At 45.3% G+C, this 18938-nt stretch overlaps 1 protein-coding gene across 1 annotated transcript; it reads right to left on the reverse strand.

Annotated features, from left to right (window-relative positions):
* Positions 1 to 284: 284 nt before the first annotated feature.
* On the reverse strand, positions 285 to 14609 carry Clec19a (C-type lectin domain containing 19A). The gene is made up of 5 exons (XM_051192045.1): positions 14497 to 14609; positions 6435 to 6603; positions 3982 to 4075; positions 1499 to 1628; positions 285 to 372 (listed from the first exon to the last, which is right to left on the reverse strand). The coding sequence occupies exons 1-5, from the start codon at positions 14600 to 14602 to the stop codon at positions 293 to 295; spliced, it is 579 nt and encodes a 192-aa protein (XP_051048002.1). The 5' UTR covers positions 14603 to 14609; the 3' UTR covers positions 285 to 292.
* Between the last annotated feature and the right edge of the window lie 4329 nt (positions 14610 to 18938).

Here is an 18938-nt window from a genome sequence, read left to right on the forward strand (position 1 = left end):
CTGCCTCAGCGATGCACATCACATCAGGGCTAACCAGTTAACCAATGTCAAAGTGACCACTTCAAGCATGGACTGGAGGCCTGACCAGGATGACAAAATTCAGTTCAGTCCAGGGTGCTGGGACTTATGTGAGTTGGTCTGCTGTCTCTTGGCCACTGACTAGTAAGACCAGCTTATTGAGAATCTCTGCCTGGACTTCCCTTCTATGTGTGTGTACATTTACTTAGCGTGAGCTTTGCTCTAGACACCACTGCAAAACCTCCTGGTGCTGAGTTCATGCCAGAGGAGTGCACTACTGGATGCTCAGAGACGGGATCTTGCAGACAAAGGGGAACTTCATGTGGCAGGTGTTATCATTCCAGGACCTCAGTGCTGTCAACAGAAGAAGCAGAGAGTCTGGGTAAAGATCCATCTACTGCATTAAAAGTCACTGCGTAGCTGCTCTGGAGTAAAAGTCCTCTCCAGCTGGCCTCACTTGCCAAGACAGCTCTCTGATCTTCATTTCTCATAAAGCTGGGTTTGATCTGCCACTGGTTTGGGGAGGGCAGACTTTGCTTAGAGACCACCCCAGCTCTGTATGCTGGACTTCAGGATGGCCCCTAGGATAAATCATTTTTATATCCCACCACTCCTCAGGGGAGGAAGAAGGAATAGAGAAGAGCAGGGAGATTCTTGATCTGGGATTCTGTGCATGTTTCAGACTTAGCTTCATTTCTTGCCTGCTCTGTGACCTTGAAGAAGTTTTGCATCTCTCTGGAGCCTGGATTACCTTGGCTCCATAGTTGATAGAGCACAGAATGTGCGTTCAGACGATAGCTCAAGGAGCTCATGCTCCTATTACTCTGCCAGCTGTCCCTCAGTTATCTCAGTGGCCTTTACATAGGGGTAGATATTAAGCCCATTTCCCAGGAGAGGAAACAGACTCTCAGGGTGAATTACAACCTACAAGAGCATAGCTACAAAGCAATGGGGCTGGAATTCAAACCCAGGCATGTGCTCACACAACTGTATTCTGTCTAATATGCATAAGTACCAGCCTGGGCTCAGGGCTTGGACTTTGGTGCCCTGCTGAGCTGACCCAGGAGATTAAACTCAGTGCAAAAAATTTTAAAAATGGATATAGGCTGCACTGTACACATCAAAGAACTTAATGAAACTCTGCTACCCACTCTAATTCTCTAATGCCCTTTCATCCATTTAGAGCCTAAGTGTCAGTGAATCATTAAAGATCACTTGAAATACTTCTACCGTAGATAGTATCCCATTCCCAGGGACTCTAGCTGCTCTCCAAGGTTCTGAAAAATATGATCTCTTAATCCTCATTATCATCCTCCTTTCCCCATGGTGCTTCTCCATGCTCCTTGATGTCTCCCCATCCCTCATGGTGACTCCACTCCCCATCTCCTCATCGCATTCCCCCATCCTTCAGGGTTCTTCCTCATCCACCACAATATCTCTTCAACATCTCTGTGAGAATTCAGGTCCCAGGGGTACCTACCACTACTTGGTCGGTACCACATCTGCACACAGTCTTCTTCTGGGTCTGTATGGATGCCATCACCAGGCTGGCTCCTGTCCCAATAACTGTAGTCATAAGGAGAGCCATCCGTCCACTCAAACTGCCCTTCCTGGGGTCCATTCAGAAGCAAGGAAGTAGAGAGGAAGACCAAATACTGGGTCAGCTCCAGTGTAGGTACAACATTATAGTACTTCACGCCTGCCACCTTGTATTAAAGATCTTACTTGTAATGTGTATTACTGTGGGATATTCCTATACACTGTATGGATATATGTTGCAGTGATTGGTTTAATAAAGAATCTGGCTGGCCAATAGCTGAACAGGATAAAGTTAGTCAGGAGAGCCAAACTAAGAATGCTGGGAAGGAGAAGGGTGGAGTCTGGAGTCCCAAGCAGACTCAAAGAGAAGTAAAATGGAACATGCCATACTGAAAAAAGGTACTGAGACATGTGCTAAAGCATAGATTAAAAAATATGGATTAATTTAAGTGTAAGATTTAACTAGTAACAAGCCTGAGCTATTGGCCGAGCATTTGTAATTAACTTTAAGTCTCCATGTTGGTTATTTGGCAACTGGCAGATGGAAAAAAACATTTGTCTGCATACTATGGTTGTCTGCACTGCTCTTCACAGATGCCTTGTTTGGCTCTTATCATGTGAACTTGACTTATTTTGTCCTCACCACTCTGCACTGCAGGCATTGTCATTCTCAGAAAACTGGCACATGGATGAGTTGGCCCAGATCCATCAGTGTTGGTACCCAAACCCAGGCAGACCTGATTCCTTTACCCAACACCTAAGCACTGTCCTTCTTTAGTCAGTGAGACTTACTCTTCTCCACTTTTTTACTCAAATGTCCATAAGTTTCTTTCCTGGTCTGGAACTATGCTGTTCTATTGCAAGAGAAGTCCTGCTGGAAATCTGATGGGTTCTGGAGTGAGTATGCAAACCAATGGTAGAAAGAATGACACCAGCAAGGATGGGAGCAGGAGTCACACCTTTGTGTCATCTATTCTGGTCTTTAGAAAAGTACCTCTTGAAGCATGGATGATTCTGAAGTCTTTTCTATACAGTGGAATAGCATAGAGGGGGCGGACAGAGCTCAAGGTTTTCTCTCTATCCACCTTCCTTGGTCTGTGACCTAGGCACATTACTCAACCTTTCTGAAATTCAGTTTCCTGTTCAATACAGCAGGGTGAATATCCCACAGAGGTCTGAGGGTTGAGTGATTTTCAAAGTATGTGAATGGCCACATGGAGCCTTTGTCAGTCTTGTTTGTTAGGGTTATTAAGTCTTATAATACACATTCTTTCCTTTCCTTTCCTTTCCTTTTCCTTCTTTCCCCCCTCTCTCTCTCACTCTCGCTCTCCTTTTTTGCTGAGACATGGTTTCTCTGTGTAGCCTTGGCTGTCTTGGAACTCATTCTGTAGATCAGGCTGGTTCCATAGAGAACTGCCTGCCTCTGCTTCCCAAGTGCTGGGATTAAATGTATGTGCCACTACTGCCAGACTATTACACATAATTTTTAAAATTATGATTAATGTAGTTCTAATTTAATTTTATTTATTTTTATTGGTTAGGATGATTTAAATTACCCCCCCCCAAGTTTTTGGGAATTACTTTAAAATACAGTTAAAATGAGCAAGAGTTTTAATTGCATACTTTAGTTGGCACACAGTGGTTCCTTCAGCAGAAATTTCCATACCATTCCACCTTTCCCCCCTTTAGAAGTCCTTATTCAAGGGAGGACACTGGGACAGAGGTAAGGGACTGGCATGATGGCTGATCTAATTTTAATGCTGCTACTTTAAATGGCAACATTTGTTTTATTATTTATCATTTAGTCATTAGTTTTATGGTGCTGGAGATGGAACCCAGGGCCTCTGTGGAACCTATCACTGTATCTCAAGTCCATATTACATTTCCTATTTTTTGTTTACTTGTTTGAGGTTCTAGGGACTGAACCTAGGGCTGAGACAGGGAGCCAAACTCAGATTCTTCCACAACATAGAATGATCTCAGGGTGAACCCAGACAATCAAAAGACACTTCATCTCAAAATAAACAATGCAGTGGGCTGGGGATGGAGCTCAGTAATCGAGTGCTCACTTATCTACTGTGTGTGAGCCTTGGGTTCAGTGATGCTGAAGGGGTTTTTAAAAAAGGACTCTCATATATCTAGTGACATTTTTTGTTTGTTTCAGAGAATCTGAGTCAAAACAAAGACTTTCTCTGATTATCCTCTATGTTCCAGTCACATCCACCTCTATGACAATCTGAGGCAGGTCAGTGTCACATCCACTTCCAGGACTAACTGGACAGGTCATTGTCATATCCTCTTCCATGGCTGACTGGGCTGTCTATGTGCTGGATGCATAACTGTGACCTGGCATTATTAAATCAAAGTGGAGCCTTGGCTTGAGTTTCTCCACGGGATCTGATAGCTGTGGCTTCCTCAGCTCACCTGCCTGTGGTCATGAAGGCCCATCCAGATGTTAGCCGGGATGTCAGGAACACAGCTGTTCACCAGGTCATACACAAAGATGTTCTCGTCCCAGCTGTGGATGTAGGAAGCATAGCAGCAGTTACCACCACTCCTTTCCATAGGGCGGAGTCTAAAGCATGCTTGTTATTGTTTCTGGGCTAAGTAAAAAGAGGACAGGCTGTAACTCTTCATTTCTTTTCTGTTCTCTTAAGACTTTTGTTAATTAACTAACCTATGTATTTACTTGTGTGTGTCTGCCTGAGTGTGTGCACACATGTGTACTTGTGTGCACACTTGTGTATAGGTGCAGCAGCCTGAGCGTCTCCCTCTACCACTCTCTGAGTGATATTCCTTTGAGACACTCTATCCATGAACCTGGGGCTTGTGCATTCTTGGCTAGGCTGGAAGCCAGTAAGTGCTAGCAATTGTTCTGTCTTGCCATCCTTGGAACTGGGGCTATAGGCATTTGCTGGGGCACTTGGCATGTTATGTAGATGTTGGGATCTGAACTCTGATCTTCCCAATTGTGGAGTGAGTGCTTTTAGCAACTGAGCCATCTCCCTAGTCCTCCCATCATTTTTAATTAGGCCAACCATATGTGGCCAACCATGCCAGCTTAGAGAGAGACTCAGCACACTACTTACTACCACTTCAAATACACTACAAATGACGTGGGTCGTATTGAAGACAAAAAGAACAACGGAAGTGCCACACATTGTATCAAGTATACCGAATGACTTAATGAGATTTCCAACACCCACTTTTGTTCTCTCTCCTTGCACTGCCAGTCCTTCCTCTTTCATAATTTTTTCTCACATAGCACCACTAATATATTCTGTCTGTCTGTCTGTCTGTCTGTCTCTTTTCTGGGAAATTCAGCTGTGGGCTTGAAGTTGCTCAGTCCACTCAGTGTCTTTTTGAAGGAGTTCCAGCCTTGATTTCAGAAGGTTATCAACAAAGAAACCAATGAGGGGCCTTGGTGTTTGCTCATTGTCTAAAACAATGAAGAAACAGAGATGAATGGATGGAAGGACAAAGAGATAGATGAATGGATGGAAGAAAGTGGGAATAGATAAATGGATGGATAATTGATAAAGGATGGATGATGAATGGATAGAAAAATAGAGGAACATAGGGAAGGAAGGGTGACTAGATGGACATAGTAAGACAGACTCACAGGCTGCAGGTACTCATTTATGTTAGAACTGTGTTTCATGTTATGTAGCTATGGATTCATTTTATCCTCGTAGCAAGCTGGACTTGAAGCAGACTCAATTGGCTGTCTGCCCCAAAGCCATTCCCATAAGATGATTTCATCTTCCTACTGTAAATGTCATAGCCTAGGAAGGCATATTTCTTTCCCCAGTCTCTTTGAAGTTAACACTGCCAAAGGAGCCAGCTCAAATACCTAGCTGAAAGGCAAGACTTTCAGGGAGTGTCTGGGAAGCATTTTCCCCCTGGCAGAAGGAAGATGTGTGGAGAAGATCCCAGTCTTTGCTCTGTCCTTCCTGTTTGGAAACTTTCTTGAGGAAAGTCAAGGCAACTGCTCACCCAAAGCATGGTTCACCTAGTGCCTTATTATCAGTGAGCCCAGAAAAAGCCATCAACTAGAGTCAGGAGGGCAGAGGAAGGGTGTGAGGGCAAACAGACAAATGGCAGCACAGGTCACTCAGTTGTTCACACAACCAGATGGACAGATCCCCCTGACAAGTGGTTCCTATCATGGATAAGAGGTGAACTTCAGTGCATCAGGGAAGTCATCGCACTAGTCCTGGACCAAAGGTCTACCAGCTCCCACAAGTATGTTCCCAATGCACTTTAAAGGGGCTCCCATTCTGTGGGAGTGTCCACCATGGAGTGTATCTCACCTGGAGTGGAGGTCAGGGGAGATGCTTGTGCCTTCCACCTTGTTGAGGAAAAGTCTCTCTTGTTTCTGCTTTGTTGCTAACTCCAGGGAGCCAACCTGCAAGCTTCCAGGTAACTCTGTCTCTACCTACCACCTCACACAAGGAGTGCTGGATACAGATTCGTGTCAGATGCAGATGTATCCGCCCCCCTCCCACCCAGCTCAGTTTCTGAGGTCAGACTTGTATAGTTGGTGCTTTTACCTACCAAGCCATCTTCCTGGCCCACCTGTTTCTGTTCCACACATGTTTATTAGGTCAGCTGTGTCACCGGATCAAGAGCTCTGATGCCCTGCAGTGCATGGCACAAAACGGGCAATTATAAAGATGATTCTCCCAGCATGCTCTTTGCTGCTACCGCTGTGCTATTTGCCCTCTGTTTCACCCAGGATAACTTCAGTGAAAAACTGTGCTGGGTAAGAAGTAGCTTCCATGACCTGAGCCAGAAGCCAGTTGGAGACGTCAGACTCCAAATCCTTTCCCCAAGGGCACTTGGCTAAACCACAGAGGCCTTGGCAGTCCACTCACCTGTGGATGGAGGCCAGCTTGGCAGATTTCCTACCGACAGTGAACTGAGAGCAGTGCAGGTCGGCCTCGGCCCAGGTCTTATTGATGGGAAAGAATCTGTAGCAGTGACCTTTGAACTCTGTCCAGAACAAGGGACACAGCAGGGTCATCTGGGGCACCTCTGACAGGGCTGGGGATCGAGAGAAAGCAGAGCAGGAGGAAGATCGGTGGTGCTCATGTTGTCTCCGCAACTTATTACACATTTTTAAGAGTAAAACACATCCATTATGATTAGCACAGTTCTGTGCCTGAAGTCTAAAACTATAGGCACACTTCAAGCCTCCATAGAAAGACCCTGTCTCAAACAAACAAACAAACAAACAAACATACAAAAAACAAACAAACGAGAGTTATTTTAAACATTTATGCATTATGTATGTGTATATGCTGTGCCTGTGCAGGTGCCACTTGTATGATGATGTCTACTGAGCCAGAAGGGGGCAGTGGCTCCCCTGATGCTGTAATTACAGGTGGTTGTGAGCCACCTTGTGGGTGCTGGGACAGAACTTGGATTTTCTCTTAACTGCTGAGCCACTTTTGCAGCCCTTATTAACATTGTTTTAAATAGCTCTTGAATAGCCCCCAAATAGCCTTCCTAGAGTTTAATAACTACTTTATTTTTGGATAATTAGACTAATTTCTTCCTTTCTTCCTTCCTTCCTTCCATCCTCTCTCTCTCTAAATAAAAATCTACTAAGGATAATACTGAGACAACAGTTTTGTACAACAAGCTTTGTCAGTGTTACTGGTGGTTTTCTGAAGAGATAAAATGGATGACTTTGATACAATTTCTAAATTGTCTCCTGAAAGCAATTTTCCCTCTCTTCATGGCTGAGGGACTCATCTCACTCTGCCCTTGCCAGTCTTTACTGCCATCACTTCCTTGGGAATCTTTGCAAATTTTGTAAGCAAGAAATTGCACCTTGTTTCAGTTTTCAATTCCAGGCTATCTGGCAAGTGTGCACATTACTGACAAACTAGAAGCAAGACTTTTATCTTTTGCTGGGGTCAGAATCATTTGTTAATTGTGAAAAGCAACACCCTGAAAACAATAAGGCTGGGACTGGAGAGATGACTCAGTGGTTAAGAGCACCAGCTGCTCTCCCAGAGGACCTGGGTTCAATTCCCAGCACCCGTATGGCAGTTCACAACTGTCTGTGACTCCAGTTCCAGAGGATCTGACACCTTCATACCAATGCACATTCAATAAGGTTAAAAAGAAAACAACAAGGTTATGGTGTTTGAGTTGATAAAGTCCTCTTAAGTCTTGGCCCCTCTTGAAACTTCTTGGGGCTGTTGTTCTTGGAAACAGAAGGTAGCTGCTGGGAGAGGCAGACAATTGAGAACCTTCCATCCACTGAGTTGAGAGATGCATGCAGTGAGCAGCAGGTCCCTGGACACCTGTGTACTGGTCAGCTCTGTGTCTGACCTGGTGTGAGTCATGGGCACATTCTCTTTTTCCTCAGATGTCTGCTCGAAGACACCTGGAGTCCAACCTCTCTTGTAACAACCCAGAAGCACAGAATCTCTGCCTTCAAATGGCGACCATAGCTGACTGACTCTGAGAATCTTAACGTAGTGAATAGGGGAGATGAATCAGTGGATAAAGTGCCTACTGTGCAACCATGAGGACCCAACATTCAGATCTCTAGTAGCCACAGAAAAAGCTCAGCTTGGTGATCCATGACTATAATCCCAGCATTGGGGTGGGGGTGTAGAGTCAAGCAGATCCTCGGAGTTTGCTGGCCAGCCAGTCTAGCTGCTAGGTGAAACTTCAAGGTTAGTGAGAGACCCTATCTCCAAAAGCACCAGGCATTGTGGCACATACCTTTAATCACAACATTCAGGAGACAGAGGCAGATGAATCTTTATGGGTTCATAGATGGTCTGGTCTACATAGTGAGTTCCAAGCCAGCCAGGGCTACATAGGAAAGAGATCCTGACATCGCTTCTCCCCACCCCTGCCCCCTGAAAGCAGCCTTCTTCCCCAAGGTGGAAAATACTTTGGGAGTTATTCTGCATCTTCCCAATCTGATCCCTTTGAGGTTGTTTTCCCTCACTAAGGAAAAAGGAATTTCTGCATGCCTGGGTTGAAATAAACCAGAAAATGGGACTGTGGCAGGTCACTGCCCAAATCTCTCCTTCCATCCAGGCAAGCAAAAACCATTAATTGGAGGGTTGGGAGGCACAAAAATGAACTCCCAGCTGTCTGGTATTTCCCCCTCTCCCTTTGCCTCTGAGAGATTAAGAGCTGGGGTTAAAAGGTTTTTCATCAACTGGAGCACTAACTAGCCTTTGCTAGTCTGTTCATCTTTTTAGGCGTGCTGCTGGATTTGTATATTGACCTTCAGAAAATGGTGGTAATGCAATAACCAGAACCAAACTTTACTGACCACGTGGTGTATGCTAGGCCCTGTGCTAAGTGCTTTGTACCTGTTATTAGTTTAATCTTCACATCCTATCAGGTAGGCTGTTACTCAGAACACACAGAGGTTGACTACCTTGTCAAAGGTCACAGAATTGCTCAGAGGTAGCCCATGGAGCACAAGATTTTTTTTTTTGAGAGAGCACACAGAAATAATGATGTCATTAATATTTAACTTGTGGGTGTGAGGCTTGCAGGCAAAATTGGAAACATTATTTGTTTGCCCCTTTGAGGGAAAGAATTAATGACTCTCTGGTCCCTGTCAGAAAGGACCTTACAAGTAGTTAGGACAGAGACTTGAAGATCTACCTGTAACAGTTAATGTATCAGCAGAGACGTGGACTATGTTAAGAGTCAGAGTGCTCCGGGCATTGGGCATGGTGCAGGCAGAGGATGGAGTGTGGCAGGGGGTTGGAGTGGTCCAACAGCCTAAGAGTCTGAGAAGGAATCCAAGGTGAGGCTGGAGGGAGATATGGGGGATAGAGGGAGAGAGGCAGACTGGAGGTGCAGAACAGGAAGAGGAGGAGGCTTGTTGCTCAGGAAACCGAGAAGCCAAACTGCATGGTCAGCCAAGGTCTCCCAGCTCTGTGTGTGTGTGTGTGTGTGTGTGTGTGTGTGTGTGTGTGTGTGTGTGTGTGTGTGTGTGTGTGGTGGGGGGAGTCAAAGCCTTTGGGAGCTGAGTTTGTTCTGGGATGAAAACACATCCTTGGAATCCAGCTCTCCCACTTTGAAAGAATAAATTGTCACCTTCCCACTCAATCTGGCTGTGAGCTTCCCTGGCCCCCCTCCAGCCGCCCACAGATGCAACACTCTGCTCTCTGCTGCCTCCTGCAGATGTCCTGCTTTGCTGCCACCTCCTCCTGCCCAGATCAGCCTCTGGACCAGACAAAGAGAGGAGGCTGAGAGGCCCCTAAGCCACACTCACCTTCCCCATTCCCAGAGTGGGGCCCCAACACTCCTGGGACTTAAAGGGAAGTGTCTTCCAGACTCTAGCAAGATGGAGGGCTGGGCCACCTTTATCATCCTCCTGTTGCCTCTCTGGTCTCAATGCTTGCTCTTTCCATCCTGAGCTCTGCCTTTTCCTTTCTGAGACACTCTCTTGGCCCCAGAACAGAGGAAAAGCTCCAAACCCATTGCTTAGATCGATCTTAGCAGGGGCCATTCACTGGGTGTTTAGTGCTCGATTCCCGGAGGTCAGCCCAGGAGCGATGTTAGACTCGTACCCACTTTGCGGACAAAGACAGGAGAGACTGCCACTTGCTCCTGGTGACCAGGTTTGTAACTCTCTGAAACTCCTAAGCCCTTTAGTGCTGCTGGAAGAAGTGGTTCCATGCTCATGGTTCCATGGCTCATCAGCAGAATAAATATAGTTGAGCTTCATACCTACAGGCTCTGGTCCATGAACTTAACCAATAGTGGAGAGAAAGCATCTGGGGAGGCACTGCACCTGTGCTGAACATAGATTTCTGGGGTGCTGGGGATTTGTATGTGCTAGGCAAACACTCCCAGCCTTTGGTGAATTCAGATAGGGTCTCACTCTGTAGCTCAGCTGGCCTTGGATTTAAGATTCTCCTGTCTACGATTCCTAAGTGCCATAATTGGGGGCACTTAGTTTTTCTTTTGTGTCATCTTTCTCTACACAATGCACCCCAGAACACAGGAAATAGATACTGGTTAGATGCAGCTACTGCATCTTTCTACACCAGGGGCCCAGTATCTGATAATTTTGACATCCACCAGAATGCTGGAACCTTCAGATGGCTAAGGGACTACAGTGTGTCAGATATGAAGTTTAACAAAGATTCAGTTAAAGACATCAGCATTTACTGAGTTCCTATGTGTGTGACCTCATGCTGTTCCCACATGGTATTAGTTATTGTATACTAAAGGGTATTCCATAGTATGTGTAGAGTGTCCTGTGACTACACAGGGGGAGAAATAATAGCCAGAGTGTCTGAGGCAAGCTCCAGGATTGCATCTACACTAGGAGATAGGACATCCATCTGCTTGAGCCCCTGTACCCCAGCTTAGGTGCTTGGAATCTGGCACCAGATGACCCTGATTGGAAACTGCTACCTCAGTTTCATCTGCAAAATGTGCATGGGTGGGACTGGGGACATGGCTCAGTGGGTAAAGTGCCAGCTGTGTAAGCATGAGGACTGGAGTTCATCAGATCCCTAGCTCCAATGTAAGAAACCAGGCACAGTGATGTAATTCTGTGCTCTCATTGCTGGGGAGTTAGAGACAGGCAGAAACTCATTAGCCAACTAGCCTAACTGGATCAGTGAGAAACCCTGCTTAAAAATAAATAAATAAATAAGCAGAGAGCAAACAACATTCAACACACACACACACACACACACACACACACGGCTTGACTGAGTACTTACTTCCCTGCAAAGATGTGTAGGCAGAGTGAGCATCCTAATAGACTTCAAGTATTACCACAGCAGAAACCTTCCCAAGAATGTAATGCTAAGAATGTGATGCCAAGTTTCTGGAGGGTCAGGAGAAGGTGGAACAACTTGACTGATCCCCTGTCTGTACCCTGGGCCCTGCAGAGGCAGGTGCTGAGTTTCAAATCACTTTGCCTTGTTGTTGCATGGAAAGTTTTGGGTTCAGAAGCTGGGGCAAGGAACCAGAGATGGCTGAAGTATTCCGATGGCAATCATCTTTGTTATTGCTATTAGGTGCTGGCTCTAAGTATTTCACTTGTTCAAATGCACAGAAACAATGAGATCAAAGGCAATTTCAGAGGAAAGGCTTGGGGGAAAGTCTAGTTTGGCTAAATCCTCCAAGGCATGTATGAAGGATATTTTCTCCAAGAAAATCCAGGACTGATGCAGAGCAGATCTGTGCATAGATCAGCATGCTTAGGGGATGGGTAATGAGAGCTGGGAGCTGTGGGAGAATGACTGATGCCCTGTACTGCTTTATATAGAATAGCTGGGGATATCCAGAAGAGGAAGGAAATCAAGCTCATTCAACACAAAAGGACTTTGGGGTGCACATCCACCCTTAAGGTCTGCAAGGAACCACAGAGCCCCTATTAAGTCCTTTCTAGTCACCAAGCAATGCACGCTCTCATGCTTGCAAGTCGCCATCTCTGGGTTGATATCATTTCCCTAGTCTGGGGAATGCTGTGTGAGCGGTGATGGTCCTGCTCAGCAGTCTGCAGACTCAGTTTCCCTGCTGTAGGCCTTGGTCAGTCTGTAGCTTTAGTTGCCCCATTGTATAGCCTCAGTTCCTCCGCTGTAGACCTCAGACCTAGTCAGCCTGCACCCTCAGTGTGAGTCCTGTGTCCCTCCTCCCGTCTCCTCCCTCCACTGTAAACCTCCATCAGTCTGTAGCCTCAGTCCCAGACCCCACTGCACCCTCAATTGCTGTGGTAGGGAAGGGTTGAGTGGAATGGATTTCTAAGTCAGAGGTCCCCAAGATTTCTGCCTTTCATGTGATTCTGGTTCGCCTTGTCTATGAAAGAGAGTGGCACATGGGGACAGGTGGGGAAGTCCCTGTCTCTGATGAATCCTGTTTGTCACAATGAAACTCTCCTGCCCGTGACATCATAACACCAACAACCACAATGACAGAGGTGCCCAAAGAAAAAAATGTTATTTTTTTCCAATGTTTGTCATGGTGTTGACACCTTATGTGCACTGACCCTCCATTATTATTTCAACCACTGGTGTGCATGTGTGCATGTGTGCATGCATGCATGCGTGCATATGTGTATGTATGGGTATGTGTGTATGTGTGTACTCAGGCATGCGTGTAGTGGATATGTTCACACATGGGTGCATTAGTGGATTCAGGTGTATATGTGATTGAAGTTGGTTTTCTACCTCTCTCACTCCCCATCTTGTTTTTTTGATGCAGGGTCTTTCACAGAACCGCAGCTCACTGATTCAGCTAGACAGGCATCTTCCCATCTCTGCTTACCCAGCTCTGTGGTTATGGGAACACCATGGTGCCAGGCTTTTAATTTGGCATTAGGGATAAACTTTAGCTCCTCATGGTTGTTCAGCAAGCACTTCCAGCCACAGGCTGAGAGACAAGTTTCTACAGTTTCAGGCCCCAGTCTATGGGTTCTGCCATGACAACCCAAGCTAACTAATACACATAGAGAACTTGAGTAGAAGCAAAACCCCCAGCCTTGGCCAAGTGAGCCAAGGCTACCCACCTCCATACCAGGGGGTTGCCAAACAAATAAGGAGAAGAGTGGTTAGTGAAATCAGAATTTCAGATAAATAACAATTTTTAGTATAAGTTTGTCCATGCAATAGATGAGGTACACTTAGACAAACAAAGGATTTATTGGTATCTATCTACTGGTGTTTTACCCAGTAACTCTGAGCAGCCCACACTATGACAGCCCAATAACTGGCCTTATGACAATCTCCATATGGAGATCTCACTTAAACAGGAATAAAAATAACTGGTCTCCATCACAGGCTTATTGTAAAGATTACATAAAGCTATGATGAAAAGTACTTAGAACTATGGCAATATATAGTAAGGAATTTGTGAGTCTTGCCTTAGAATTTAGGTGTTTGTGAGTACACATATATACACACGTACATGTATATATATATTTAAGAGAGCGTCACAAAATACCACAGGCTAGCCTGTCACTTCATTTGTATACATTCAGGCTTTGAACTCTCCATCCTCTTGCCTCAACTTCCCCAATGCTGTGTTTACAGACACATACTACTGTCCCTAGCATTAATCAATCTTTTAAACAATGCTTGAAAAGAACTTGGCGGAGGCTTCAGATAAGAGGCTGGTGCACACAGACACAAGGAGAAACAGGATATGGTCCAATTTTCGAGAAGTTCCCTGGCGTTAGTGCCACAGCCTCCCCTTTGCACTATGGAAGAATTCAAACTCACTGACTGCCTCTCATCCCACAAATGGCATATAGGGGGATCACATGCCTGAGGCTGATGAGCCCCATTCCCTGGGGACATCCCATAAAGCTCATAGGGATGGGTGTCACTGGAGCCAGGCTGCCAGGGAGACCAGAAGAGGGACAACTGTATTCATCTTGCACATCTATTTCCAGTGCATCTGCATCTCCAAGTTGCCTGGGAATGGTTGGCATTGCCAAGGTTGGAGTGGGGGAAGGGTCCTGGAGATCAGATTTCTAACAAAAATACCATTTCCATTTCCCTGTGGTGACAGGTACTGTGCTAAGCACTTTCTCCACGGCCTGGAGGAGGTGATCTTATGAACCCGTCCTCCCCACTCCCCCAGCACTCTGGAGCAAGAAGCAGGAGATTTCAGGACCAGCCTGGGATAATAGCAAGATTCTGTTTCAAAAGTAAATGACTGAATAAGTAAAATTTAAAGGGAGGGAGAGGAAGTTAGTCTCCCAGGTTACACAGCCTGTAAACTATAAAGCTGGGATTTGAACTTTAAGGGTCTTGGGATGCTCCCTCATTCGGGCTGAGCTCTCAGGAGGGACATTTTAGCCCCGCCCCCTCAGCACTTCCCTCAACATTCCTGCAGCCCAGGCAGCTGGCCTCACCAGTGGGCCCTCAAGTCCCTTGAAGTGACCTCCCCCAACCTGCCCTTGTCCCTGGCCCCTGTGCTCACCTGAGTGGATACTGATGTCAGTGTGTGGAAAGGCCCCTGCAGACAGGAGGGCCAGGAAGGCCACAGACCACAGTCCCCACTCCTGCATGCTGAGCCCAAAGGACATTGCCTCTGGCTAGAGCAGAGCACCACAGAGCTTGGGTCCTTGATGGCTTTTCTAGGTTCAGGCAAGGCCTCCAGCAGCTAAGGCAGATGGGATGGACCCCAGCCCCTCCTTCTCCTGCCTCCCCCCCCCCCACTCCTCTGCATCACTGAATACAATGCAGAATGACAGCTAAGAGCAAAGCAGTGCTCCAGTGCCCTGGGAACCCCTGAGCCACCTGAGTTCCCAGCTCTGAGCCATGCCACCTCTTCTTTGAGCCTCAGTTTCTGCCTCTGTAAGACAGGATCATGAAGTGGCCTGTCCTCCAGCCTGTCCTAGGCCACCTATCATGTCTGTCCTTGTGGGTGAATACCTATCAAAAGGTGGAAACACAAGTTGAGGTTGATTACAGAAGGTCCCTAGCCATAGAGGTGATTTGTGTGGTCTACATAATGTCTTAAAATTAATATAAAAACAGGGCTGGCTCAGCACATGTCAACAAGCCTGATGGCCTGAGACTTGAATGAATCCACATGATGGAAGGGAGAACAAACTCTTGCAAGTTTTCCTGACTTCCAAGCAACACACACACACACACACACACACACACACACACACACACACCACACACACACACACACACCATATTGATGTCAGGCTATAAAAATCAGGAGGTTTGTCGGGTGATGGTACACACCTTTAATCCCAGCACTCAGGAGGCAAAGGCAGGCGAATCCAGTGAGTTTGAAGCCAGCATGATCTACGAAGTGAGTTCCAAGATAGGCTCCAAAGCTACATAGAGCTTTGTTTGTCTTGAAAAACAAAAACAAATGAACCAGGAGGTTTTCAGCTACCAGATGATTTCTGTCTCCTGCTGCAAATCTGAAGATTGGATAAGACTGGGTCCCATTTCTGCAGCAGAATGACTGCCCCGAGGTATGGGGGGGCGCCCGCCACATGTGGAGGGCTCCATGGACTCAGGTGTACCAAGGACCTGTCCACTAGTCTGACATTGAGGCCACTACTTGCAGGGTTAAAGGCGGCATCTGTAGAAGGGTCACACAAAGAATAACAAATGTCACAATGGCTGATTACAAATGTCACAATTACACAGTAGAGCCTAGCTCTACTGTGTAATTTATTCATTTTTAAATGTCCTAAAATCCACTGGTGTTTCTATCGGGATTTCACTGCATGTAGGAGGGTCCTTATTTTTTTCTTTTCATTTTGCATATGTGTGAGTATTCATGTAGATTATGCATGTAGAAGCCTGATGTTGGTGTCAAATGTCTTCTTAAAGGCTCCCGACTTATTTTACTTTTTGAGACAGGGTCTCTCATTGAACATGGAGCTCATTGATCCTGCTAGACTGGCTTTAAGGATTCCTCTCTTGTCAGCTCTGGGATTACGATATGTGTGGCTGCACACAGCTTTTTACATAGGTGTGGAGATTCAAAGCCAGGTCCTCTTGCTTCAGCAGCAAGCTGTTTATCAACTGAGCCATGTCCCCAGCCTGAGAATTCCTCTCTTCTATTCTGCGTATTCTTGGGCAAGCCACTATGCCTGGATGAGCCCGATTCTCCCTCCATTTAATTAATAATAAATAGTATATATTGCCAAGAGATTAAATGAAATTCATCCCTTTGCTTACACTATTTTTCCTTGGAATTTTGGGAGAAGATCTTACTATATAGTCCTGCCTGGCCCTGAATTCATGATCCTTCTGTGTCAGCCTTTCCAGTGCAGAGATGGCAGGAATACCCCACCACAGCCAGGTCTTCATTCAGTTTAGCATGGGTGCTGGGCAGTAGAAGATGGTCACTAAATAACAGCACACACTGCTATTATTGAACTTATACTCATGAAAGACTTACTCTGGCATCAGCTGCATCCTCTCCATCTTGTATGCCCCTTATCCTCCCCCAAAATGCTCAGCGGGGTGCTCTGACACTTCACATCACTGGCATTCGTGAGTAAGATGGGAATATGTCAACTTGGTTTCCAAGTCACTCATTCTCCCTCTGGAACCCCCACTGCAATCTTGTGAGGAACAACTTAGCTCTCACCCACACAGCATGCTTTGCCCCACTGGTATTGGCACTGAAATCTGACAAGTCATGACTCAGCATATAGGCTCAACTTAGGCCCAACTCCAGCTTACAGCAAGTCTGGGGTATATCAGTTGTCTCAAGACCATTGTATTAGGGCAGCTTCCAAAGCGTGTCTATTTATTCAGAAGTGGTGAACATTTAGTACATGCTTATGAGAGTGCTGACATTACTGGGAATATAAATGTTAATGTGTGAATATCAGTCTTTATCATTGACTTGACTGGATTAGGAATCACTTAGAACATACATTTCTGAGTGTGTCTGTGCATTTCCAGAGACATTTACCTGAAGAGGGATGTCCCACCCTGAATGTGGTCACACCATCCAATGAACTGGAATCTCAGGCTGAAAAGAAGAGGAAGAAACCAGTCTGGCATCAGTATTCATCTACCTTTGCTTCTTGTCTGTGGATGCCCTACCTACCTTCTCTCCACCATGTGTTCCCTGCTATCATGGGCTACATCCTAAAACTGTGAGCCCAAACAAACCCTTCCTTCCTTGAGTGTCTGTGTCAGGGGTTTTGTCACAGCAATGAGCAAAGGTTACCATTGTTACTTGCTGTACTAGTCTTTTTGCTCTGAACACCTCTAACCTGACATTACTGTGGGGCCATAAAAATATAAAGTAGATGTTTTCCCTTCAGTGCTATTATCCTGTGGGTAGAAATAGAGAGGTCCCTACTGCTATGTTATTGGGGAAATATCAGGAATCCAAACACATCTGCCTTAGTCCATGTTTGATTCTATGACAAAATACTTGAGATTGGATAATGTATAATGAAGAGAGATTATTTGTTTTCAGTTTCAAGGTTGTAAAATTCAATATCAGTGTCTGCATCTTTTGCTGTAGCATCATAGGTGGGAGGGAGGGAGAGAAGGAAATGGAGAAGAGAGAGAAAGGGGCAAAAGAGGAGACAAACACCTTAATTCACTCTTTATGAGACTGAAACACAGCTGGTGGGGACAAACATTCCAATCACAGCAATGTCCTTCTGAGTATGAATGTTCTAGATGGGAGATGGAGAATAGTCTGAAAGAGGCCACTGGAAATTCTTGTGGAAGGAGAATGGATGGTAGGTAGATAGATATCTTATAGTAGATGATACTTGATAGGTGATGACAGATACATGACATTAGACAGACAGATGATAGGTAGAAAATTTTAGGCAGACAGATCTTGCTGAATCCATACCTATAGTGTTATTGTCTATTAGTCCCATCCGCTCTCTGAATGTGTCCTTTGCTCACTTGCAGGTATAGCCTGTGGAAGTGCATGCAGAATTGCAGAATCTCAGACTATGTCAGGAGCTCCTGATTCAGAAACTGTTCCTGGTTTACTGTCCCCTAGTGGCTTGTGTGTTCATTAAAAGTTTATAGAATATTGCTCTAGGCAGGGGTACAGAACTTTTCTGTAAAGAAAGAGTACATTTTTAAGGCTTTGCTAATCTATCACTGTTCAGCTCTACTAGAGATCCAGGAATAGGCTTGGAAGTGTTTCAATAAAACTTTATTTATAAAGACAGGCAATAGGTTGGGTCAACTCCTGATCTAAGTCTCAAGTTTACAGACAAAAAAGAAATGGATAATCTTCTTCACAAGTATTATGTTCACTGTCAATTGGTGATTATAAGGATCTCTTTGTAGTACAGTGTGTGTGTTTTTTTCTAGTTTCTTAAAATGACAATTACTTAATGATAGTCCTCCCTCCTCTATACATAATTTTATGGGAGGCTGGGCAAGTAAGTTAAGATCTGTCTAAAACATGTACCGATTATCATCTACATATCTATCCATCTATCTGTCTCTTATAATTTTCTAGCTTTTAAAATGTTACAAAGCTGTAGAGATGGTTTAGAGGTTAAGAGCATTTAATATGCAATCACAAGGAGGAAAATTTGGATCCAAGAACCCAGGTAACAAACTGGACATCTCCAATAGTTTGGTAACTGCAGCTCCAAGGGAGGCAGAATCAGAAAGATTGCTGGGGCTTCCTGGTTTCCAGTTTAACCAAGAAAACATGAGCTTCAGATTCAGGGAGAGACCCTACCTCAAAGGGATAGGTGGAGAGTGATGGAAGGGGACACCTGGTATCCTCTTCTGGTCTCTGCTTGTTCATACACATACCTGGACACACACATGTGTGTACACTCAAACAAACATTGAAAAAGATTGCTCACTTAATAGTTAAAAGTTCTCTGTCCCCAGCCATTATAAAAGAGGAGTCAACGCTAATACATTTTGTAAACAATG

This window comes from Phodopus roborovskii, unplaced genomic scaffold, assembly GCF_943737965.1.
Source record: "Phodopus roborovskii unplaced genomic scaffold, PHOROB, whole genome shotgun sequence".
Taxonomy (NCBI): Eukaryota; Metazoa; Chordata; class Mammalia; order Rodentia; family Cricetidae; genus Phodopus; species Phodopus roborovskii.

Bases quoted from the DNA above. Each gene is read 5' to 3' on its own strand.
- Clec19a (XM_051192045.1), bottom strand. From the start codon at position 14,602: ATGTCCTTTGGGCTCAGCATGCAGGAGTGGGGACTGTGGTCTGTGGCC. The intron at 6,604-14,496 runs GTGAGCACAGGG...CTCGATCCCCAG, and splicing joins TGACATCAGTATCCACTCAG to CCCTGTCAGAGGTGCCCCAG. The intron at 373-1,498 runs GTAGGTACCCCT...TTCTGTTGACAG, and splicing joins GTGGTACCGACCAAGTAGTG to CACTGAGGTCCTGGAATGAT.